The 19,724-nt window shown below is 54.7% G+C and overlaps 9 protein-coding genes across 9 annotated transcripts; 5 read left to right on the top strand and 4 right to left on the bottom strand.

The window, feature by feature from the left end:
* Positions 1–1,240: 1,240 nt before the first annotated feature.
* Positions 1,241–1,767, top strand: MYCGRDRAFT_28593 (uncharacterized protein; the record flags this gene model as incomplete). Its single annotated transcript, XM_003849755.1, has 3 exons — positions 1,241–1,481; positions 1,551–1,651; positions 1,711–1,767. Coding segments are annotated over 3 exons (399 nt in total), but the record flags the coding sequence as incomplete, so codon positions are not given.
* A 613-nt stretch (positions 1,768–2,380) lies between these two features.
* On the top strand, positions 2,381–3,110 carry MYCGRDRAFT_95574 (uncharacterized protein; the record flags this gene model as incomplete). The annotated part of the gene is made up of 3 exons (XM_003849756.1): positions 2,381–2,427; positions 2,484–2,643; positions 2,973–3,110. 3 exons carry the CDS (start codon positions 2,381–2,383, stop codon positions 3,108–3,110), a joined length of 345 nt encoding a protein of 114 aa, XP_003849804.1.
* A 639-nt stretch (positions 3,111–3,749) lies between these two features.
* MYCGRDRAFT_95573 (uncharacterized protein) lies at positions 3,750–7,264 on the top strand (the record flags this gene model as incomplete). The annotated part of the gene is made up of 4 exons (XM_003849757.1): positions 3,750–4,189; positions 4,251–6,853; positions 6,942–7,115; positions 7,179–7,264. 4 exons carry the CDS (start codon positions 3,750–3,752, stop codon positions 7,262–7,264), a joined length of 3,303 nt encoding a protein of 1,100 aa, XP_003849805.1.
* Positions 7,265–7,690: 426 nt separating this feature from the next.
* Positions 7,691–9,765, bottom strand: MYCGRDRAFT_95572 (uncharacterized protein; the record flags this gene model as incomplete). The annotated part of the gene is made up of 7 exons (XM_003849260.1): positions 7,691–7,958; positions 8,021–8,253; positions 8,317–8,359; positions 8,418–8,538; positions 8,646–8,850; positions 8,907–9,612; positions 9,668–9,765. The coding sequence occupies 7 exons, from the start codon at positions 9,763–9,765 to the stop codon at positions 7,691–7,693; spliced, it is 1,674 nt and encodes a 557-aa protein (XP_003849308.1).
* Positions 9,766–10,665: 900 nt separating this feature from the next.
* MYCGRDRAFT_75341 (uncharacterized protein) lies at positions 10,666–12,789 on the top strand (the record flags this gene model as incomplete). Its single annotated transcript, XM_003849758.1, has 1 exon — positions 10,666–12,789. One exon carries the CDS (start codon positions 10,666–10,668, stop codon positions 12,787–12,789), a length of 2,124 nt encoding a protein of 707 aa, XP_003849806.1.
* A 706-nt stretch (positions 12,790–13,495) lies between these two features.
* On the bottom strand, positions 13,496–15,001 carry MYCGRDRAFT_101149 (uncharacterized protein; the record flags this gene model as incomplete). The annotated part of the gene is made up of 1 exon (XM_003849259.1): positions 13,496–15,001. The coding sequence occupies one exon, from the start codon at positions 14,768–14,770 to the stop codon at positions 13,496–13,498; it is 1,275 nt and encodes a 424-aa protein (XP_003849307.1).
* A 548-nt stretch (positions 15,002–15,549) lies between these two features.
* On the bottom strand, positions 15,550–16,810 carry MYCGRDRAFT_75334 (uncharacterized protein; the record flags this gene model as incomplete). Its single annotated transcript, XM_003849258.1, has 5 exons — positions 15,550–15,888; positions 15,938–16,086; positions 16,140–16,439; positions 16,494–16,570; positions 16,625–16,810. 5 exons carry the CDS (start codon positions 16,745–16,747, stop codon positions 15,719–15,721), a joined length of 819 nt encoding a protein of 272 aa, XP_003849306.1.
* Positions 16,811–17,115: 305 nt separating this feature from the next.
* MYCGRDRAFT_47340 (mitochondrial distribution and morphology family 33, fungi) lies at positions 17,116–18,471 on the top strand (the record flags this gene model as incomplete). Its single annotated transcript, XM_003849759.1, has 2 exons — positions 17,116–18,078; positions 18,145–18,471. 2 exons carry the CDS (start codon positions 17,116–17,118, stop codon positions 18,469–18,471), a joined length of 1,290 nt encoding a protein of 429 aa, XP_003849807.1.
* A 26-nt stretch (positions 18,472–18,497) lies between these two features.
* Positions 18,498–19,250, bottom strand: MYCGRDRAFT_87405 (uncharacterized protein; the record flags this gene model as incomplete). The annotated part of the gene is made up of 1 exon (XM_003849257.1): positions 18,498–19,250. The coding sequence occupies one exon, from the start codon at positions 19,248–19,250 to the stop codon at positions 18,498–18,500; it is 753 nt and encodes a 250-aa protein (XP_003849305.1).
* Positions 19,251–19,724: the final 474 nt, after the last annotated feature.

Here is a 19,724-nt window from a genome sequence, read left to right as displayed (position 1 = left end):
AAGGTCTGCTGATCTTTCATCTGTGAAGGGAGCGTCGGGCAAGTCGTAGGTCCAGACTTTCTTTTACTCTTTGCTGTCACATACAAGATCCATGTTTTCCTTTCACATCATGTCCGTTGAGCGATACTTCTGACAGCAGGATGCTTGCCAATTCGCGAAGCTGGGTTCGCCAACGCCAGTGTCTCCGTTCACTTCCGGGTCCATTCCAGACACTGCATAGTGGCAAGAACAGTGCACGTAAGTCTGTTCCGAACCTCCTGTTCTGTTCCTCTCTCCGAAGTCTGTGTCATCTCGCCCCGCAACAGCGCGCACAGCTCGTCGCTCACCACTCGGCATACCGTCGCACTCGGCTTCAATCCGGCACGAGCATCCCCACCTACATAACCACCCCACCATCCCCCATTCCCAAGACTTCCGCGGTTCAGATCTCCAATGGCCCAATGGGTCTCAGCGGGGAAGTTGGGATTCGTTCAATCCTTCTCCAACTGGATGGATGTTCGCGGATTTTCTGATCAATTGTTAAAACTAGCCGGCTCTTCGAGTTCGGTACTGCTCAGGCGGTTCAATGGTTTGAGTTGTTCCCTACTGAACGCAGAAATGCAGGGGTTTTTCTTTTTGTTCGGTTGAGGGAGGGAGGGAGGGAGGATGATAGGGGTGGGGACTTGTTTTGTTTTTGCACGGCTTGTGGTCATGGGTTGGACATTGGGGGACTAGAACGCAATATGATGGGGGTGAGTCTACGATCTCAGATGGCTCAAGCGGAGCAGAAGGGGTCATCTTGTCTGCTCGGCATAATGCTGACGACTGTTGTGTTCGATGCCCTGTTTTCAAAGGCCGGGCGGAAACTTCGGCGGTGTGACAGGCCAACTTTACTGCTCCCCTTCGGCGCACACCTGCACCCTCCTTTTGTACGATCTATTCCTCGCTTTGAATAGCTTCGATTAATCGTGGAGATCGCATGAAACGTTGGAAGATTTGTGAGATTAATGCGAGCGAGAAAAGGGGCAATAGTAACCATGTGTGCCTCAGGCTACAGTATTTTTACGCTAGCCGGAAGTCCATCTCAAGTCCGCAAGTCCGCATCAGCAAAGTCGCATCTCGAATCCACCCACCACCACACATCCGCATCGCCATGGCCTCCACACTCTTCAACGCCCTATTGCGCCTCCCATCAGCGACCCGCAGCTGCATCAACGCATTACTCCCCCCAACGACGAGCACATTCCCGCGCATCTCCACCCGATCCTTCTCCACCACCCCATCACGATTCGCGACCTACAACCAAGTCCTCCGAGGCTGCCGAGTCGAGCAACGCGCGCGAAAACCTACATCGCCTGCACTGGTCAACAGACCGGAGATGAAAGGAGTCTGTTTACGAGTGGGAACTACAAAGCCGAAGAAGCCGAATTCGGGGGAGAGGAAGGTTGCAAGAGTGAGGTTGAGTAGTGGGAGGGTTATTACGGCGTATATTCCTGGTGAAGGTATGAGGTGGATATCGTGAGAGATTGGGGAACTGGATGGGGACATTGTGCTGACGGAGGATACGATAGGTCACAATGTGCAGCAGCATTCGGTTGTACTCGTGCGTGGAGGACGTTCGCAGGATTGCCCTGGTGTGAAATATCACCTTGTGCGAGGCGCGATGGATTTGGTATGTTGGTGATGGGGAGTCTCACTTGTGTTACACACAATGCTGACGGTGCGATGCAGGGCGGTGTGGGAAATCGGGTTACGAGTCGCTCGAAATATGGCACCAAGAAACCCAAGACGGCCTAAGCAGCGGATACGATGAAGCGACACATTCCTGCGTCCTTCTGCTGACTGCGAGGGTGTATGTGCGACACTCCAATGGCAGGACGAAAGGAGATCATCGCGCCAACCATGGTCCGCGCTGTCCTGGAGGATCCTGGAAGATCTTGGCGACGTTTGTGCACCACTTCGCAGCGTGCACAGGAACTGGATCCGGTGAAGAGCAGGAAGCCATTGGGGCAGAACAACAATGTCTGACTCGGTCATCGACATCAGCCCAGCGATCGTAAGGACACAGATCCTACGCCAAGGAAGCCCGTTCCTACGAGCTCGGCGTGGGGCTGATCTCAATACGAAACGCACTGCGACGGGAATGATCATCGCACAAAGTTGCATATACTCGTATTGAAGGCTCCGCCATCGACCATGGTTCGAGAGAAGAGTCGCTGGCTGTATTTATAGCACTCTTCGTAGGTCATGTGTAACACGATGTTCCATTCCACGATTCAACTCATGTCTTGGCTCGAGACATATAAAGGCGATCGGCGGGCTGTACGATTGACGACCAGCCATTGAGACGCACAGCAATCAGACCACCAACAAGCGAAGCAAAGCACAAGACCACCTCACAATGCTTTCCACCCTTACCCTGCTCCTCGCGACCATAGCATCCCTCACGTACGCCCTCGCCTCCCTCGCCTCCCCTTCCCACCTTCCAACTAACCACCATCCAGCGCCGCGGCATGCACCTCCTCATCCGCATCAGGAGCATGCTACACCTCCACCACCACCGTTCTCAACCCAACGTGCGTTCCCTGGACCGGTATCTGCCCCCTCATGCTCTGCGCCACTCCGACGGCCACGGCGACTGCGATCGTCCCCTTGGTTACTCCGGTGTGTGAGGTGGACGATATCCCGGTGGTGACGAGCTTTAGGGGTTGTACGACGGATTGTGGGCCGATTACTTGTCCTACTTTGACTGTTACTAGCACGGCGACGGGGGAGGTGGGGTGTTGTGCGGTTTGAAGGGGAGGGCTTGGGTTGGGGGTAAATGGATGGGATTGTGAGGAGGTGAGGATTGGTGGCTTGATGTTGCTGGTTGAATCGATTGGCAACTCTTTCGTTGCTACTTCCAGGCATTGTGATACTGGGCATGCGGTGTTGATTCAGCGTCGCAACGAAGCCCAGATTACAGCACAACGTTCTTTCAAACATTTTTCTAGTACACGCATCCAGATTGGACCGTCGTCCGAAGAGGTGGTATCAAACAGAAGTCACAATTCAGCTCACTTCTCTCTCCGAATGTATTGTTCTTTCGCTCATCAGTCATTGGTCTTCGTCATTACCACAAGAAACCCTAAGCTCTCCCTAACCCTAAGCACATTGAGCTCGAGGAGGAACAAACTTTAGCCGGCGCCCGCGCTACCCCAGACTCCATCTTTGAGCTGTTCTTACCCCACAACCTTATTGGAGCTATGGGACCCTCGTCTTCCTCCTCCTCCTCCTCAGCAGCTTACACAAACGCGTCTCTCTCGGCTGTCGGACCTGCAGAAACCCCGCGCGTATCCTGGGCAAGTATTCCCCTTCGTACCGCGCCTCACCTCTCCTGTCTTCTTCACTTTCCATCATCCTTCCTGCCACGTTGTGAGCTCAAAGGTAAGGTATCTCATCGCGTTACATCTTCGGGCAGACTTCGTTTGCAGAGCCGCAAGATATCACCGGGGCTGCATACATACGGGCTAAAGCATAAAGATCGGATACCCGCGGTACAGCGTGTGTTGCACGGCATCTCCAGGCGTGCAGTTGTACATCAGCGAGTCGCACACACCAGTCCTCAGTCTTCATCCGCGGCAGAGATTCCAGCTTCTCCACCGGCCTTTGCATTATTGAGCTTTCTACCAGCTGCGTTGAGCTACGAGCTTCCGCCGTTTGCTCCGACTCATCTCGACCACACCACTCAACAAGACCCATGATAACCCCTACCTCCACGCAGTGACACCATGTGGCCAGCCTGTCGGCCGCTCCGGCCATACTGCGGTTCAACAACCTCCCTGCGCAGCCGCAAGACCTCACTCCCACAGATCCTCGGAGCCCTCACCCAGACTCGACTGCTCTACTCCTCACCGAGATGGAGACAGGAAGCTTCCGCAGACACGGCGGGCAAAGCAGCCTCCTTCACCCCTCCACCAACAGATCCAATCACTCCGCCTGCGAAAGAGGAGGTCAAAGCGATTCCATACAGTGAGCTGACGATTGGCGTGCCGCTGGAAGTCCGCACGGGCGAGAAGCGAGTAGCCATCACGCCTCAGAATGCGGCATTACTCCTGAAGAAGGGTTTCAAAGCGGTGCTGGTCGAGCATGGAGCTGGATTTCAGGCGCAGTTTCCGGCGCACGATTATGAGGCGGCGGGAGCAACGCTGGTCAATGCTAGTCGAGTCTGGTGAGTCGTGATGAAGGGACAAGATGCTACTTCAAATCAACGCCTAATGATCAATCCCCAGGTACGACAGCAACATCGTCCTCAAAGTCCGACCACCTCGCCTCCGCAGCACGACCCTCTCGCCCAACAACTTCATCCAAGGTTTCCGGGAAGGTGGCGTACTGATCAGCATTCTCCAACCGAATATTGACAAGAACAAGAAGATTGTTGATGTGATGGCTGAGAAGAAGCTCACATCTTTCGCCATGGATATGATTCCTCGCATCACTCGTGCGCAGTCATTTGATGTGCTGTCTTCAATGGCGAATATTGCTGGATACAAAGCTGTGTTGGAAGCGAGCAACCACTTTGGTCGATACTTGACTGGCCAGACTACCGCGGCAGGAAAAGTGCCGCCTTGTAAGGTGTTGGTCATCGGAGCGGGAGTTGCGGGCTTGAGTGCCATTGCTACAGCGAGGAGGATGGGTGCAATCGTTCGTGGTTTCGACACGAGATCTGCGGCGCGGGAGCAAGTTCAGTCGTTGGGCGCGGAGTTCATCGAAGTCGAAATCGAAGAAGATGGATCCGGAGGTGGAGGATATGCCAAAACCATGTCGAAGGAGTTCATCGAAGCGGAGATGAAGCTCTTCATGGAGCAATGCAAAGAGGTCGACATTGTCATCACGACTGCCTTGATTCCTGGCAAGCCGGCTCCGACCTTGATCACGGAAGAGATGGTCAATGCGATGAAGCCGGGCTCTGTGATTGTCGATCTCGCCGCTGAAGCTGGTGGCAACGTGGAGTCCACAGTCCCGAACGAGGTCGTGTCAGTAGGTGGCGTCACAGTCATCGGATACACCGACTTTCCCTCTCGACTCCCAACCCAGGCCTCAACCCTCTACTCCAACAACATCACTAAATACCTTCTCTCGATGTCTCCCAAGGAGGGACACTTCGGCATCGACCTCAACGACGAAGTTGTACGCCGATCAATCGTCACACACAACGGAGAAGTCATTCCTCCACTGCCACCTCTCGCTCCTCCAGCTCCAGCCGCCAAACCCGCCGAGATCGTCAAAGAAGAAGTCGTTGCCCTCACTCCCTGGCAAAAGGCCACTCGCGAAGTTGCTACCATCACAGGCGGCATGACTACCGCACTCGCACTCGGCAAAATGACCGGCCCAATCTTCATGGGCAACCTCTTCACCTTCTCGCTCGCCGGTCTGATCGGCTACCGTGTCGTCTGGGGCGTGGCACCAGCCCTTCACTCTCCTCTCATGTCTGTCACCAACGCCATCAGCGGTATGGTCGGTATCGGAGGATTCTTCATCATGGGCGGCGGCTACCTACCTCAGACCATCCCACAAGTTCTCGGCGCGGCTTCAGTCCTCCTCGCATTCGTCAACGTCTCCGGCGGATTCGTCATCACAAAGCGCATGCTCGACATGTTCCGTCGCCCCACTGATCCTCCGGAATACCCCTGGCTCTACGCTGTTCCTGGGGTCCTATTCGGCGGAGGCTTCCTCGCTGCATCCGCAACAGGAATGGCTGGCATCGTTCAAGCCGGCTACCTCGCTAGCTCCCTCCTCTGCATTGGCTCTCTCACCGGCCTCGCATCCCAAGCCACTGCTCGAACTGGCAACCTTCTAGGCATCCTCGGTGTCTCCTCCGGCGTGCTCGCATCCCTCGCAGCAGTCGGCTTCTCCCCAGAGACCCTCATCCAATGCCTCACAGTAGCAGGCGTCGGATCCGCCATCGGCGCCCTCCTCGGCCGCCGCATAACCCCCACCGAACTCCCCCAAATGGTCGCAGCTCTCCACTCCGTCGTCGGACTCGCCGCAGTCCTCACCTCCATCGGCTCAGTCATGGCCGGCCTCGCACACGCCGACATGCTGCACCTCGTAACCGGCTACCTGGGCGTCCTCATCGGCGGCGTAACCTTCACAGGCTCCATCGTCGCCTTCCTCAAACTCTCCGGCAAAATGTCTTCTCGGCCCGTGCGTCTTCCCGGCGGTTCCCCGCTCGTCAACTCCACCCTCATGACAGCCAACATGGCCACCTTCGCCGGGTTCCTCGCTTTCGCCCCTGGCGCTCCCGCCATCGCCGCAACTTGCTTGGGAGTCAACACCGCCCTCTCCTTTGCGAAAGGCTACACCACCACTGCGGCCATCGGCGGCGCCGACATGCCTGTCGTCATCACCGTGCTGAACGCATACTCGGGTTTCGCCCTCGTCGCGGAGGGCTTCATGCTCAACTCTCCCATCCTCACCACCGTCGGTTCGCTCATCGGCGTCAGCGGCAGTATCCTCTCATACATCATGTGCGTAGCCATGAACCGCTCTCTGACAAACGTCCTCTTCGGCGGCATCGCCGCTCCGGCAGCCACATCGTCCACTGAAGTCGTCGGCGAAATGACCAAGACGAGCGTGGAAGAGACAGTGGATATGCTCCGCAATGCGCAAAATGTGGTGATTGTCGTGGGATATGGAATGGCGGTTGCGAAGGCGCAGTATCCGATTGCGGAGATTGTGTCCATGTTGAGAGCACAAGGGGTGAATGTCAAATTCGCGATTCATCCGGTTGCCGGGCGTATGCCGGGGCAGTGCAATGTGCTGCTTGCGGAGGCGAGTGTGCCGTATGATGTTGTGTTGGAAATGGATGAAATTAATGAGGAGGGGTTTGATGGTGAGTTTTGCCCATTGCTGCTTTCTTCTTGACCCTGAGGCCTGCGCGGGTGGACTTTGGATCTTTGCTGACTTCGTGGATGTGACAGACGTCGACCTCACTCTCGTCATCGGCGCCAACGATACCGTCAACCCCATCGCCCTGCAACCCGACAGTCCCATCGCCGGCATGCCCATCATCGACGCTTACAAGAGTAAGCAGGTCGTTGTCATGAAACGGGGTATGGGAAGCGGATATGCGGATCTAGTGAATCCGATGTTTTGTAAGTTGTTCCCTTGCCATCTGACCGGAAGGTCGGGACCCCGTTGCTGACTTGCCGGAACAGATGCGGAGAACACAAAAATGCTGTTCGGCGACGCAAAGACGAGTTGTGATGCTATCAAAGCGGCGTTGGATGCTGCTTCGAAGTAGAGGTGGTGTTGCATGTTGGCGACGAAAGCGTGGTGCTATGACGAAGGGCGAGGGATAGACTCTTGCATACAAAGACCGCTTGGATAGCATGGTAAACGGGCTCGTTTCCAGGCTCGGAAGACTCCACGGGGGCGCAGAGTACAGTAAAGTAGAGTCACACCGACTGGACAGTTCGTCGAGGCAATACAGTGGAATCGATGTGCGAGTCTAACGTGGATGACTGTGACTTCGCCGACGTGATCGAAGAGTGAGCGAAGAGGGCCGGAAGGGGTTGTCGTATGATGGATCCTCCAAGCGTAATCATTCGTGGGACGGTGAGTTCCGATGAGTTGGCTTTACGGCCAGATATAATCTGCACCCTACCTTAGTGAGTATTGTGCCGGTATTTGCTGGCATTGCTGCGATTCGACTACATGTATCTGACCTCTATACATCCATGGCATTCTTCTCCGAACCGATCGAGACCGTCGCTTCATTTTTGCCCGGGATCGTGTCCGACCCTGCGTACTCAATGCCCTCCAAGACAGTATCGTCGAAAATCGGTTCTTCCAAAAGTGTCTCCTGTGCCGGGAAAAATTGAGACAACGCGACATACACGATCGCCGCGCTCGCAAGACCATAGATGTATGACATGTCGTAGATGTGGACTATGGCCATGGGCAGCGAGATGCTAGGCTCAACGGCTTGTGCGAGACTGTGTGGAGACGTCAGTAAACGATGCCTGCTGCGCACTCCGTGAAAGCCAGACTTACTTACCCGGGAAGATTCGGCGTCACGCTGACGAGGAAGGCAACCGCTGCACGCCAGTTGAAGCCGTGGTTGTAGCGATATCTCGCGTTGCGTCGGTAGAGACTTGGAATATCCAACTTTTTGCGCTTGATCAACCAGTAGTCTGAAGCTGTTATCGCGGATATGGGGGCGAGAAAGATGGCCAAACCGCCCATGAAGGTGAGGAGGGAACTGGCGCTGTCCACGATTTTCCAGGGAACCTGAGAGTAATGTTAGAATTGACGACCCGCACCGAAGGACGATGAAATGTGGTCTCGGCGTACCATTAGCCAGCCCGCTGTTATCGTCGCGAAGATCGCGCCGCGACTGGAGGTAGTTAGCAGCTGCCAATAACCGAGCGATAGTGAGAGAAAGGCCGTCATACCGTATGTTGATGTACTTTGGGAACAGATTGAGCATGTCGTTCGCGTAGGAGATGACATTGGCCGACAAGTTGGTGCCTATCTGAGCAATGACCCAGCAGAAACCCACGAAGAAGGCGCCACCTAGGTAGCTGTCAGCAAGATTCCGTCCGGACTTGAGAGCAGAGCAGAGCTGGATGGTTGACTTGTGCGTGCTCAAGTCGACCCTCCGCCACTCACTTAATACTTACAACGACCTGAGGGTCCATCCCATTTGCTCGCGAGCGCTACTGGATCCCAGATGTATTCGCCATACACGACCTTGGCAGCACTACAGCAGATGATCCCGTAGGAGCCCAGGATGAGACCAATCATGGGGAGGAACAAACCCTGCCAGTAGACTCCTCTGGATGACTTGAGGTATCGTGTGAAGTCAGGAACGTTGGTGGCCATCGTCTGAAATGGTCAATCAGTACATCACTATGGCGTGGGTGCATCCTGATCCTGCTTACCGCCCAACCCGACGCAACAGACATCATCGAATAAAGAGTCAGCCAAGATCGTGCCGAGCCGTCGACTTCATATGCTTGATTCCAGATCTCGCCGGAGCCGCCAGCTTTCGCACACATGGCGATGACCGTCGCCGTGCTCACGGTCAAGGTCACAACGACCTTGAAAACAAAGAACCACTTCAGTTTGTGGGGAGCGATGAGTAATATCGGGAATTGGACGCTCCAAAAGAGGAAGTGCGACAACATCTGTTGCGTCGTGATGCCAGCGGATGCCGGAAGATGATTTGGAATATTCAGATAGCTGGGCCAGATGGCGCGAATCATCTGTGTCATGGCCGTCGAGCCTGTCCAGGTTTGGATTGCGTGCCAGAACAGCGCAGTGCACATCCTCGTCACCACCGCAAAGCGAGCGAAGTAGAACCCGAAGCTGGCTCGCACGGCAACTGGGAAAGGGACATGATAGTGTGCTCCAATGGCGCCGTTGAGGACTAAAGGGATGGCCGTGATGGACAATCCGAATATGATGGATATGATGGCCTCCCGCCAGGTCAGTCCAACCGCAAGGATCGCTGCGGGAGCCTGCCAGCCTTGAGCGTTCATGGCATCGGACACCCAGAATCCGAATATCGTCCAGCTCGACCACGTTCGCCGCTCCAGAGGGGTGGGATCGCCGTCAATGTTAGACCATCGGTCCTTGTCTGCGAATCTTCATGTCTGTCAGTGGTGTTGACATGTCCGTGTGGTCCGGGGCGGGGACTAACGATGAGTTCTGCTTGGGCAGAATCCATCCTGAGCGCTCGGTTTTGGATACCAAGTTGGCTTTTGTAGCATTCAGACGCCCACGCGGAGAGACAGCCATGTCGGGGAATTATTAGTTGTATGTTTCGGATGGAGTGAGTGATCAAGTGATCCAGGAACCCGGATAGCAGTATCTATACTCGTGCGTCTTGCTTGAGGCTACAAGTCCAAGGTGGCATGCTATCGATATCATCAGCGTCCAATCGACAATCTGCACAACAGGGTTTCCGGCCACAAAGAACCTTCGTATCGGGCGCATTGCCTTATCAAGGTTCCGAGCAACCATGTGGGAGACATGTGAAGAAGTCGTCGTTGCAGGGACATGTCGAGCAACGCCGGAGATATGATCCCTGCAGATCATTATCGACAGATCGCCTTGATTGTCGAACCGACATCCTAGTCTGAAGGGCGTGGAGCGATATCTATCGGAAGCATGTTCCCGAGCCAAACAGGGCAGACGACCTGATGGAGATTTCGTGTTCAACAATCGTGGTGAAGTCGCACGCCGATGCCCATCGACTCCTCGCAAAGTCTTGATGTTTGCTGGTCGTGAGGCGAGCCATGAGATTGCTCATACCATGTTTGATGTTGATGGCGGACAGTGGATGATGGATGATGTGTGGATGATGTTGATAGGGACAGGAGGTCAACTGTGCCTACCTCCTATTGGTGGGCGAGCAGAGAAGGTCTGTGCGCCGGCCAAAGAACATCCATGGACCATCACGTCTCCGCAGATGATACGACATACCCTCAACCATTTCTCCACAATCCATGGAGTCCCCAGTAGCCAAACGTCCCGGGAAGTCGGGACTTGGTAAGTCAAGACTCATCGCTGCGAACATCTAGCGCGAGCAGTGTCTTGGATCGTTCATTTCCTCGTCTGCGCACCCGAACACTTTTATAACCTCCTCTATTCGTGGCCGTCTGAGCAGTCACGTTTCCTCACGAACAGCAGCCAGCCATGGAGCTCCCATCCGCGAGGCCGTACTCGTACAAATTCAATCCGGAATCGACCGCATTGATCATCATCGACATGCAACGAGACTTTGTCGACCTCAATGGCTTCGGCATGATCCAATGCGGCAACGACGAGCTCTTCAAAAAGGTCCGAGACATCGTCCCCAAGACACAAAGAGCTCTTGCAGCCGCTCGAAAACTCGGTCTCCATCTCGTTCACACCCGAGAAGGCCACCGACCGGACTTGTCAGACTTGCCGCCATCCAAGAGGCTACGACAAATCTCTTCTCCTTCTGGCAAACACACCATGACAATAGGGGATCAAGGCCCGATGGGACGACTGCTGGTTCGCGGAGAATATGGTCACGACATCATCGACGAGCTCAAACCTTACCCTGGCGAAGTGGTCATCGACAAGCCTGGAAAGGGTTCTTTCTGGGACACCACTCTCCATCGTGCGCTGCTCGCTCGTGGCATCACACATCTGCTCTTCGCGGGCGTGACCACAGAGTGTTGTGTCAACACCACCGTGCGAGAAGCAGCAGACCGAGGTTTCGAGACATGTGTGCTTGCGGATTGTACCGATGGTTTCGACGCTTCTTTCTACAGCAGCACATTGGACATGCTGTGCTCGTACGATGGTCTGTTCGGTTTCGTGGGCTCCTCCGAAGAGCTGCTCAAACTTGTACCTGTGCAAAGTGAAGAAGTGGAGAAGGACTCTGCGAGCTTTGACGGAGACATTTCCCTTGAAGGACTTCGAAAGCAATACAGCAGTGGCCAAGCACGACCAACCGATGTCATCAAGGAGATCATCTCCCGCATTGAAGAATACAAAATCAAAGACCCAGCAGTCTGGATATCTCTCCGTTCTCCTGAGCAACTTCTAGAGAGCGCGCGGGCTGTGGAAGAAAAATTCGCAGGCAGACCTTTGCCAGAATTGTACGGCGTGCCGTTTGGTGTCAAAGATACCATTGACGTGGCTGGTATCCCTACCACTGCGGCATGTGAGGCATACGCATACATCCCCGAACAGCACGCCACAGTTGTGAAGGCACTACTCGACGCAGGAGGCATCTTCGTGGGCAAGACTAATCTCGACCAGCTTGCCACCGGTCTATCCGGATGTCGGTCGCCCTATGGCACGCCACGAAGTGTATATGGCAAGGACAGGATTTCCGGCGGCTCTTCCTCTGGATCCGCGGTTGCTGTTGCCGCAGGACTGGTTTCATTCGCTTTGGGTACCGATACCGCGGGCTCAGGCAGAGTACCCGCCAGCTTCAATGGTATCGTCGGCTTCAAACCGACCAAGGGGACCCTGAGCGCACATGGCCTTGTCCCGGCCTGCGCTTCTTTGGATTGTATCACAGTACTCAGTAGAACCGTCGAGGAGTCTCGCGAGGTCTGGCTGGTCTTGGACAAAGGCCAAGATCCAGCCGACCCACACGCCAAAACACAGCAGTCCCTCGCCCTCTGGCACGCCGACTTCCGCGGGGTCAAGACCGGAGGTTTCACGTTCGGCGTTCCCCCTCCAGCTACGCTCGAGAAGTGCACGCAAGTCTACCGCGCACTCTTCGCCGCCGCCGTGGAACGTCTCAAGCGCGCCGGTGGCTCCGCCAAAGAGATCCCCTGGACACCCTTCGAAAGCGCCACCAATCTCTTGTACGACGCCTCCCTCGTCCACGAGCGCATCGCCTGCATTGGCCACGAATTCCTCACCGAAAACCTCGACTCCCTCCATCCGGTCACCAAAACTCTATACTCGACCGCGCTCAACAGCACCCTCAAGCCCTGGGACGTCTTCAGAGACCTCCAACTCCGGGCGGAATTCACCCGCGACGCCGCGGCGGTGTTCAGAGACACGATCGATGTGCTTCTGGTGCCGACCACGACGTCCCATCCGACGGTGCAGGAGATGGAGGCCGATCCGTTGGCGCTGAATGCCAAGCTGGGATACTTTACGCATTTCGGGAATGTTCTCGATCTTTGTGGCGTGGCGTTGCCGGCGGGCGAGTATGAGAGTGGAGATGGAGAGGGTGAGCGACTACCATTCGGCGTGACGATTCTGGGAGCGGCGGGCATGGATGGGAAAGTCTTTGATATTGCGAGGGAGTTTGAGCGGACGGCGTGAGATCTGACTTGTTTTGAGTAGCTGGATCGAAGTGAGCAGTCCTACCGTACCTGCACGTCCAATAAGATGTCCTGCTTAGTGACTGATCACTTACGTACTTGCCGTGAGTTGTGGTGATACGAGAGACGCCTCTTGGAGCAGGGCATTAATAATAATGTTCATCATTGTTCGATTTGCAGGGTGTTCTATAAATGAAACAGTGACTTCCTCGTTTGCTTCGAACCATCTTGCCAACTTGCTCAATAGATGCGGAGGACGCGAAGATGTTGTTGGCGAGGCAAAGACGAGTTGTGATGCTATCATGGCGGCCTTGTATGCTGCTTCGAAGTAGATGTGCACCTAGTGCATCCCGGGATTGTTTCTCATGGTAGAGCAGGCAGAAGACTTGCATAAAGAGACCGCTGGGGTGGCGTGGTAGATGTGCTCGTCTCCGGTATGAAGCTCTTGGTCACAGCAGATATATCGAAGAGCATAAAGAGCGAAGGTCCAGCTGGAGCGAGGAGGCCGCTCTGATCGAAGAAGCGTATAGTAGATGCAGTTCCACCGCAAGGTCGTTCAGATGCACTCTCTCGCCATGGATGGATATGCTCCTGCGGTGTGCTGTCAATGATACCTTCGTCCTCCTGCTGCAGACCAATCAGCCCACCGCAGGCTCTTTCCTACTTTACCACCGTGTTAGGCAAAACATATGCTAACCACATGCGCCTCACGCATACAAAATCTCCCGCAGGCTACCACTTTCACCTCCCTTCTCCACCTCGTCCACCCATCTTCCCACCGTCCTCACGGTGAACAACCCATCGCAATGCTGCACCGCCAGCTCGAACTCCCTCTTCGCTTCGCCGTCCCGAAACACCTCCATCCATGCGGGCTGCAGGCGCAACATCTCCTGCAGAAACATGGGCCGCAGCACGCCGCGCTCGTACTCGAGTTGATGCTCCCAATATAACGTCGTCTTGCCCTGAGCGTGATCTTCTTCATCCGGCCCGTCGAGTTCGGGATCGTGAGCGGCGTAGATGTCGCGCTGAGGGGCCTTGTCGCGGACTCTGCCTTCCAGCAGCGCAGGAGGTTGGCACGCCATCCAGAGAGGCAGGAAAGAGACGCATTCCCAATCGAGTATGGCCGTAATGCGTGCAGGGTCCTCGCTCGACACGAGGATGTTGTTCGCGTGGAGATCATCGTGGAAAAGCATCGTGGACTGGACTTCATCGGCGGGGAATCGACTTGGCAGAAGCGCGAGAAGGCGCTCAGCGAGGGCCTTGATGGCTTCTGCGTCTTCGATGTCGTCTTCGTCGGAGTCGGGATTGGGTAGGATTTCAGCTTGGGAGTCGAGCACGAGGTTCAGGCGAGCGGAGAGCCAAGCATGGCTGGTCATGAAGGGCCCTCGATTAACGCTGTCTTGTGCTCCGCGGTCGCCCCAGAAAAAGGACATTGAGACGATGCTGCCGACTTCGTAGCGTTCGGAAGACGGTTGGTAAAGATTACCGATTGATTGATAGCGAGATTCGGCGGCGAAGAGCTGAGATTGATACTGAGCGAGTTGCTTGACGAGGTCTTCCTTTTGCTCCATGGACATTTGCCGCCATTTCCGCTCCAGCACCATGCCGGGCATCATCTCCATGAGGATCCATTCGAAACCAACGGCATTCTCGTTTGTCGCGGAGTGGCCACGCACGGAAGGAATCGGTGTCGTCGTGGTTTCCCGCACGAAGTTCATGGTCGCCACTTCACTTGCCGTCTTTCTCTGCGGATCCACGGGCAAGGCGACTCGCATCAACCACTGTCCCGCATCCGTACTTACAGAGTACAGCTTGTTGAACCCGCCTTGGGCGAAGAACTGCACGGCGCATTTTGACGTGACATCAAGGTTCAGATGTTGTCGTAAGATCTCGTCGATCTTTGGAAGGTCCGGATCTGTCGTCCATCGTGGCTCTAGTCCGCTGAGGGTGCCCTCCCACTCGAGGCCATATTGGTTCAACATGGTTCTCAATGGCACACGTCGGGATCGCTGTACGATATCCTTAGCGAGTTGTGAGAGCAGGCTAGGTTGAGGTGAGTATGAGCGAGAGATCGAGGCAAGAGCAAGAAGGAGATTGATGCGAATGGACTGTAGATTGGGATTACTTTCGATCAGTATGGAGTGGAGATTCGCGGAAGAACGCACTCTGCTTCACGGCAGCGGTCGCAGAAATCTAAAGAAAGAAACTCCAGCGCGAGCGAGAGGGAAGCAGGCTGTTTTCCAAGCGCCGAGAACAGCGTCTTGAGAATGTGGCAGAGAGAGCAATATTACCGTGGTCGGGGCGTGAGTCATCAAGGAGAAAGATGGGGTGATTCGAGAGCGACGAGCACGAGAAATCTCATCTCTCGTCCGGAGGAGGATATCCGGACACGGTCAGAGGTCGAGATCAATGCACGGAATGCGAAGTGAATGGAATGTTGTTGCAGAGAACCTGGAAGGAAGCAGTTGGCAGGTGTGCTGATCGAAATAGCCCGGCGCTAAAGTGGAGAGGCTGACAGCCCGTCAAATGGATGTCAATTGATGGGGTCATTTGATGGACGTTCTGCATCAGTGCGATGGCCGTGACGTAAGGTATCCATCACGTCGCCTGGAGAAGACGCATGCTGAAAAATCGTCGGACAGTGAGGTGGACGAGATGGAAAGAGAAGAGGACAAAGGTCAAGAGGTGTTCGTTGCCATTGAGTCGGCTTCATTGCACCGGCTAATCTGCGGTTGACACGATTAAATGGGCTCGCTTTGTTGGTCTGTCGTGAACAACCTATGGAACACTCATATTTGCGGGTATGCATCTAGCTCTACGTCTCTACCGCTCTTCGTCTATGCAGGACTCCTTCCGCAGTTCTGTTCGCTGATTCGTTACGATACCATCGAGCCAAAAACTGAAGCCTGTCCTTTCTGCAATGCAGAGATCTAAGCACTGACGCCAGCATCACCCTTCTTGAATTGTTCGTAGCCCTCCTTTGCAGCTTGCTCCACAGTCGTCTCCCCTGCCGTGATCCTCTTCACCTCCCTCAGGATATCAGTCCAGTCGCCAAAGACGGTGAACGGCACATTCTCGCGAGCGCAGTAGCTGATGAGATCTGGGGGCGAGGTTAGAGGGGCGAAATTCCATGGCCATTTATGACTTACCATGTCCCTTCTTCGCAAACAGTAGGTCCGTCTCGCGAGCAGCCGACAGGTCGGAAACTCCATCACCAGCGTAGAACATGGTAGGACGCTTGTCCTTGGGCAGAGTGCTGTATGGTCGTAGGCACAGTGACTTGTCGTGGCCGAAGTCACTACAAGTTGTGTCAGTACAAACTGGAACTCAGGGTCATGGAGGACTGCCTACCTGTCATCATGAAACTTGATCTGCCAGCCGCTCTTCTCGTTGATCGTCTTGCCCGGTCGAGCCTCAACGTCATTGCTGATGATATCCAGCTTGTCGGCATCTTTTCCGATCAAGTTCTGCAAGATTGCCCGGATGATGGGCTCCATGCCAGAGGACACAACGACCGTGGGGATCTTGTTTTCAAGGGACCATTCGAAATACTCCTTGAAGCCGGGGTCGAGGGTGATGTTCTTCACGAGCAGGTCGATGCATTCGTTGTATGGTGCTGTGATGGAGTCCATCATCTCTCTGAAGGATTGGCTGCGAGTTCATTAGATTGATATGTCATGGAAATAATGTGGGGAATGATCCTACCGAAATGTCTTCTTGTCTTCGAGCACATCTTTGTTGCCCTGCTTTCGCTCCGCCGTGCCGAATCCGATGTTGTCCGTCTGGATGTCGATTCAGCTCTGTGGTCTCTATTGTATTCGCGCAAGAGGCCTCACCATGTAATCATTGCTGTCCCTCTCTGTGATGGTGCCATCGAAATCGGTGAAAAAGATAAACTTGGGATCCTCGAAAGGGAAATGCAAAGCTTTAAGCTCATCTGATTGTGTTGTTGATCCCATGTCGACGGTGGTGTTCTGACAGTATTATTGAGAGTTCTACAATTGATCTGGAGAAAAGGGTTGAGGACGGGGGAAAGAGAGATGTCACAGATCTTGTCCAGTCGAGACAAGTTTGAAATGTTGATCTCCGGAGAATCTTTGTTCGCTGAGCGGCGTCAAGTTGTTCCTGCAGACGAATGACAGCCGGTCGATCGCCGGCCGCGCCATTGTCGTGGTGCAGCCGACTTTTAGTGGAGAGCTTGACAGCTTGACGACATTGATGTTTCTCGAATCTTGAACTCCTAGAGATATCTCAGGCGCATGAGAGGATGATCATGCACTGGACGCGGCTTCCGAGCAGTCGCCTAGGTGCGGAAGTTGTGAAGAGCATGCAGAGGAACACGACTCCGAGAACCACGGCGAGCTACACCACCACTTCGAAGCCATGGACATGCGCGGATTGCCGAGTGAAGCTCGAAAGACGAAGACCACGCGTTGGAGAGCTGGTAACGCAAAGCCGGCCTTTCTCAAGATCAGCCAGGCTACACGATGAGAAGCGTAACGATACTGCTGCGCCCATATCACAACCAGAGACATCTCCACCCTCACCAACTATCCGACCCGACAAACCTGAACCATCCCCCGTCCCAAACACCCCAGCCTCGACCTCCACAACCCTCCCCTCACGCACTGAAAGCGCGCGATCCGACCTCTCAAAGCGAATGTCCAAACTAATGGACGATCTCCTCGCCCGAGCCTCCGTCGCAAGCCAACACATCAACGCCTACACAGGCACAGACTTCTCCGGCATTGAAGCCCTCCGCAAAGAGATCAGCGATCAAGAACAAAAAGTGCGGAGCTACAGACGAGAAGTCGACGACACCAAATCAAGTCATCACGACGCCCACGCGAAACAGACAAATGCACAGCGGGAGATAGTCGGACTGCTAGAGCGGAAAGCTTCCTGGTCACCGTCGGACTTGGAACGATACATGTCGCTGGTGAGATCGGAGCATTTGAACGAGCGGGATGTGCAAATTGCAAAGGAGAATCTCGCGACGGCGGAGAGGAATTTGGAAGATGCGAGGAGTTTGTTGGAGAGATTGGAGAGGAAACAGTATCATGAAGAGCAGATTTGGAGTGATACGATTAGGAGGAATAGTACGTGGGTGACGTTTGGGTTGATGGGCGTCAATATTCTGCTGCTATTGACGCAGATTGCGGTGTTTGAGCCGAATCGGAGGAAGAAGATTGTGAGGGATGTCAAGGCTGCGTTGGATGAGAGGACGCTGTCTGTAAGCCCGGTCGGCGAGACGCCTGCAGAGACAGGGGTGGTTCTGACAACGCCGGTGGTGGACAAGGAAGCCGATAAGAAGGCGCGGAGTCTGCTCGAGGCATTGCTACCTCCCGAGGACGAGTCCAGCAAGAAGAGCGAGGACATTCCTCTGGCTGTGGAGAAGGTGCTGCCGCCAGAGGCTTCAGACTTCGTTGGAGCCGTGCCAGCAGCGATAGAGACAGCACCTCCAACAGCTCCGTCGGAACTACCTGTCGAGCTTCCTGAAGTGGCAGCTTCGAAGCCTGCACCCTCCACTACCATGGAAATCTACCAGGAGATCCTCCACGATCTGTTCAGCGAGCGGCTCATACAGATCAAGAAGGTCGACCTGACGAACGCTGCACTACAAGGCGCGGCGAGCGGCGTAGCTCTAATGGGCTTCCTCTTCCTCCTCTTCCGACCAAAGTGATGAGTATCATAGCTCAAAATCCAGGCTCATTGAAACTCTCCAAATTCTCCATCATCAAATCCCAGCTCTTCCGCCGTCTTCCCTTGTATTGAATCTGCTTCAGCCTCGACTCCCCCGTCATGCGACTTTGCTCCCGCCGGCGGAGGTGCAATCGAGAACAGCGCCGTCCCATCGTCCTTCTTCCCCTCTCCACTCTCACTACTCAACGGCTGCTGTCTCCTCCCCTTCCCACCCACCTGAATATGGATCTTCTCCCCCTCTTTCAAACTAAAATCCTGCTTCACCTCTTTCTCCACAACCTTCCCTCTCCCCTTCCCTCCCACCCCCTCCATCCCTAAAACCTTCCTCACCTCCCCCAACGCGACCCCAAAATCAAACGCCTCGCTCCGATCCTCAAACCCAATCCCCAACGTAGCTTTCATACCTCCCTCGCCTTGCACCCTCACAGCAAAGAACCTCGAACTATCATTCGCTTGCTGCACCACCGCGGGTGTCGTGTAAGGCGCCGCAGCGAACAATGCTCCCGAGGATGCATCCTCGAAGACAATGTCGGCTTTTATACGATCGGCATGAGCGGTTTCGAGGACACGGAGACGAGCGGTGAAGATTTTCTGGGCGGTGGGACGGGGCGGTGCGGTCCAGGATCCGGCGGAGAAGCCTGCGGTGGAGGAGGTGAGGGGTGGGATTTGGTAGATGTGGACGGCGGGGGTGAGGTGCAGGACGCGTTGGATGGCGGAGTCGGGGAGGGGCGTGCCGGTTGCGGGGTCGAGCATTGGCATTGTGGTCGGGACGCGCTTGGTCGAATATCTATCTGAGCTGTTGTGTTGCTGCGGCGGGCGCGGTCAGATGCGTGCAGACGGAGAGAGTTGTGCTGCAGGGTGGACGACGCTTCACATGCAAGCCGCCGATCGCGCAGGAGTTCATGCAACGGCCTAGTCTCAGAACCTCAGTCCATAACCGGTAAGCTTTAGCGACAACCGTTTTGGGACGGCCGTCGCAAGCTTACAGGTATAGTCTAAGGGCCCAACTCGACTTTTTGTTAGATAGAGAGTTAGTTACTTAGATCTACGCGTACGATAATATGGCGTTCTAAAAAATACCGCAAGTATAGAGTGTTAGCTTAAATTTTTCGAAAATCGAATAAACGACGATATTGCGACGACGACATCGAAATCGAAAAATCGCCGTCAGTTATCTTATAGCTATAGATCGTAGCTTTAATATAAACTACTTTTTGTCTCGATAGCTTTCGA

Source organism: Zymoseptoria tritici, chromosome 9 (assembly GCF_000219625.1).
Source record: "Zymoseptoria tritici IPO323 chromosome 9, whole genome shotgun sequence".
NCBI lineage: Eukaryota > Fungi > Ascomycota > Dothideomycetes > Mycosphaerellales > Mycosphaerellaceae > Zymoseptoria > Zymoseptoria tritici.
This window is presented reverse-complemented; position numbering and strand designations above follow the sequence as displayed.